The 3,906-nt window shown below is 39.8% G+C and overlaps 1 protein-coding gene across 1 annotated transcript; it reads left to right on the forward strand.

The window, feature by feature from the left end:
• Nucleotides 1-3,086: 3,086 nt before the first annotated feature.
• LOC116251331 (uncharacterized) lies at nt 3,087-3,710 on the forward strand. The gene has a single exon (XM_031625532.2). It carries the CDS (start codon nt 3,158-3,160, stop codon nt 3,482-3,484), a length of 327 nt encoding a protein of 108 aa, XP_031481392.1. The 5' UTR covers nt 3,087-3,157; the 3' UTR covers nt 3,485-3,710.
• The last annotated feature ends 196 nt before the right edge of the window (nt 3,711-3,906 follow it).

Here is a 3,906-nt window from a genome sequence, read left to right on the forward strand (position 1 = left end):
GTTCCTTATATGTAGTTTATAGCACTTGCCAGATGCTGTACCATTCATTTTATACTTACAGGGAACACTCACCGCATGTTCCGAGCAATCCTATAATATCTTGCACTTTACATAGATTTTTACCCTTTATCAGTTTCACAAGAAAAAGGAGTGTTTCATATGAATAGCGGCAGACCGCCGTGTCATCCATGAGGTGCAGCCTCCTAGTTGCTTTTCTGTTGTTCATTCTTGTTCTCATTGTCAAGTCTTGAACAAGAGCTTCTCAGATAACAGATGAACATGAACAAAAATAGTTTGTCGGCACGGCCACTTTGTCTGGAGTCGATTTTCGCGATCCAGGTTGCTCGCAAATGTTATGTGACTTTGGGCATGAGAGGTAATTTAGATTCGACATGTTTCCTTGCCGGACCACATTTTTTAGAACCAAGTTCGAAAGCCTCTTGGGACCAATTTAGAATTATTAGCGGAAAATCTCAAAAACTTGGTTATTTATCTTTATCTTAGTTTGAAAATGAAGATCAAGAACACCATTGGCCCTTAGTATCTCATTCGATAACATGTCTACAATTTTACATAGGCAAATACTCGGTGACCCTTTTTCATTTTGGAAAAAAGAAATTAAAAACACGGAAAAAATTTTATAATAATGAGGACAACATTTAACTTTTTCATGTTGCTAAAGCTGCAGCTGAAATTTGCACCAGTTGCCAAACAATAACTTGCCGATCAAGTGTAGACTATTACCCGAAGTGATACTATTTTACTCTTCATTCAACAGAAAATGGCTATTTAAGTGAAATTTGAGACTAGGAACTTATTGTATTGATTTTCAGTTTCTTAAATCTTCAATGCTATAATCTTTGCATTCTGACTTCAATATACAAGGGTAATATAAATCATATAATATTGACTGTTATGGATTGTTGTGGTCATATTATGTAATACAACGCCTAGCGACTTTGATGACACAGCTCTTGCCAGAACTGCCAAGTATGTTCCTTCTCTCCATGACGTGATGCATTGACGGCCGTTCTTGCCGATATTATTTATAGTTAATTTGAGTTGAATCCATGACAAATTTATTTGATTTTGTGTATGATTTATAAACTTTGTTATTCTTAATTGAATTATTATATTTATTTAATTTTTAAAAATAAATTTTAGAACTTTTGGCCATTAGATTCACAACATTTTATAGTGGTCTGGCCACTTGATACAGTTGACTATGTGGTAACAAGATTCGACGCAGACCCGCTCCGGTTCCTTCAGTTCAGACGTTGCAAGCTCGTCGCGGGTCAAAAATGGAGGCGATCGACACACAGTCAACATGGGATGTGGGCTCTTGTCTAAATCCAAAAACAAAGGCTGGCATAAATGGGTCGAATTTAATGAAGCCTTGGTCCAATGGACTAGGGGAACCAATACAATGGAGAATGGATCCTCACCATTTATCTCTGGTCCATCTTTGATCCAAGTTTATGAATCCATATTTGACGGGAGTTCGCCTAGGCCGGGGATCCAACAATGGGCCAGATGCATCATAAACATTTTTTTTTTCTATTTCAAGTGTTATTGGAGTAAATCCGAATCCAACTCCAGATCTACTTAGCTGGTCCGCACCTGAACCACTCTTAGCGTTAACTTTAAGGGCGTTTGATGCTCCGACCTCAATCCGATTACAATAAACACAAACCAAATCCAATTACGGCTCCGACTACTTGAAATTTGGGTTCAAACTGAATGTGGATTACATATGAACCATTCATATCTCTAGACAAAAGCTGAATAGCAATCAAAGTGACCGGATAATCGTTATCATTGTCCAACATTAATGTCGACCAACAGAAAGTAAGAAAGGAAAGGCAAATTTATTATAGTGTTTTGGTTATTATTTTTGTCTTTAAGAGGCTCTTTAGCATTATGAACAAGGTGCGAGTGTCATATGATTTTATCTTAAAATTGGAGTATATTAATCGAACACTTAAACACGTGTCTCATGAATCTACTTCATGAATCTACTCCAATTTTGAAGTAGGTTCATGAAACACGCTGTATGATATGAAGCTGTCCAAAAAATTATGGCAGATCCATAGTACTTAGTATATTTGAAGTAAATTAAGTAAATTCATGAAAGATGCACACAGTACTCATATTTCCAAACAACCCTTTAGAAGAACTCGGTTTGTCAAATCAGGATTTGAATTTCTAACTCATAGCAAGTTTGATTTAAAGGATTTTTGGCTAGAGGGAAAAGAAAACCTTTGGTACGCTTTTGTTACCTGATTATGGATATTATTTTGTAGCACAACAAGCAAAGATAAGCTATAATCATTATATATTTTCTGAAACAATAAGCCGTGTTCGTTTTATTTTTTTTTTTCCTTTAATTGAAGAAGAAAGAGAAATTGGCGATGTTGATGCCCTGGGTCCCAGACGCCGGCGTTCGCATACGTTTTGCGCTGAGATCAAACTCCGTTGACGCGCGCTTGCAGACTGAGAATTGTTTGACCGGACCGAATTTGGGTCAGGCTGACCCGGTCAGGCTCGGGCAGCACTTCTTTGTCCCTCTTCGGTCAAACTTGCTGCTCAACAAAGCACCCTCAAATTTTGACCAAAACAATCAAGATACTTTGTCGCTGAGTAAAATTCCCTGTATGTCCAAGATCTCCTAAGCAAACTGCCGAGATGCCATTCCCTTTCTCAGGGCCGAATAACAGATTACCAAAATGTCTTTTGGCGCCAAAAACAAATTTCTCCTGATTTATTATTTTCTTTTATTTGTCTAATAATCGGTTTAATTTGGTTTTTTTTTTTCCAAAAAAGTTGAGATTGCCATAGTGCCGTCACCTGATTGTATTGGAAAGGAAATGGCAAACGCGTAATATCTTCAAATGAGGTGGCTCCTTTTATACAGAGCAGGTTCTTTCTGGAAGGAAGGGAGTGGCAGAAGTGAAATATTTTGAAGTTGAGCGGGCCTTTGTGAAGCAGCCAAATCCTTCCAAGAAGTGGGGGCAGCGCTCAGAGATCAAGCTCTCTACCCTATTTAAAGGCTGACGGCCACCACATAGGAACCATATCAACTTCCCTCCTTTGAGACAGACGTCAGCGATCTCTGCCCTACGCTTCTCTCTCGTCCACTCACTCTGCGTTGACGGTCATGGCCACGAGAGGAAAGAAGCCTCTGGTGAGAGTCATCCTCACCGAGTTCGTGCAGACAGATCCCCAGAATTTCAAGGCAATCGTTCAGAATCTGACCGGAAAAGATGCGCCGGTTAACGGCAGCTCAACGAAGAGGCCGGCGGCAAACAGAGGGAGAGTAACGGAGTTCCATGAGGAAGAGTTGAACTTGATGAGGGCAAATGAAGACTGCCTCAATGGTGTTGGTCCGGTGAAGATGGAGAATTGGACGGTGGACGACTTTAGGTGGCTCCTGGAGCTGCCATCGTTGGACGACCAGGCACCGTGGGCCCAGATGAGACCTTAACCGTCGGCGGCGGCGGCCTTCGACTTGTTATCATTCTTTCTGTAGAATTTTTGCGCCGTCGCTCCTTTTGCAGGATGCAGCATTTGTAAACGGTTGACCCATATCCAGGTTACTATACCGTGATTTGAAATAGTTGGATCTCACATGGATCTTGGATCTGTTTTTTTTTTCTTAAGCTAAATTTGAATCCGACATGCATAAGATTTGATCTATTATAGAACATTGAGCCCAGTTGCAGAGATGCATGTCAAATTCAAAGGTAACTAATGGTCCAGCTCTTATTTTCGTTTATTAGATCAGAGTGTGGACCTGGATTCGGGTCAATAACTTCACAAACAAATACCAGTTTTTCGTTACTACAATATTTGGCACCATGTGGTAAGATATTCAGGCAATTTAGCTCATGAACAATACTAATACAT

Source organism: Nymphaea colorata, chromosome 3 (genome assembly GCF_008831285.2).
Source record: "Nymphaea colorata isolate Beijing-Zhang1983 chromosome 3, ASM883128v2, whole genome shotgun sequence".
In the NCBI taxonomy this organism is placed as follows: Eukaryota; Viridiplantae; Streptophyta; class Magnoliopsida; order Nymphaeales; family Nymphaeaceae; genus Nymphaea; species Nymphaea colorata.

Bases quoted from the DNA above. Each gene is read 5' to 3' on its own strand.
- LOC116251331 (XM_031625532.2), top strand. From the start codon at position 3,158: ATGGCCACGAGAGGAAAGAAGCCTCTGGTGAGAGTCATCCTCACCGAG.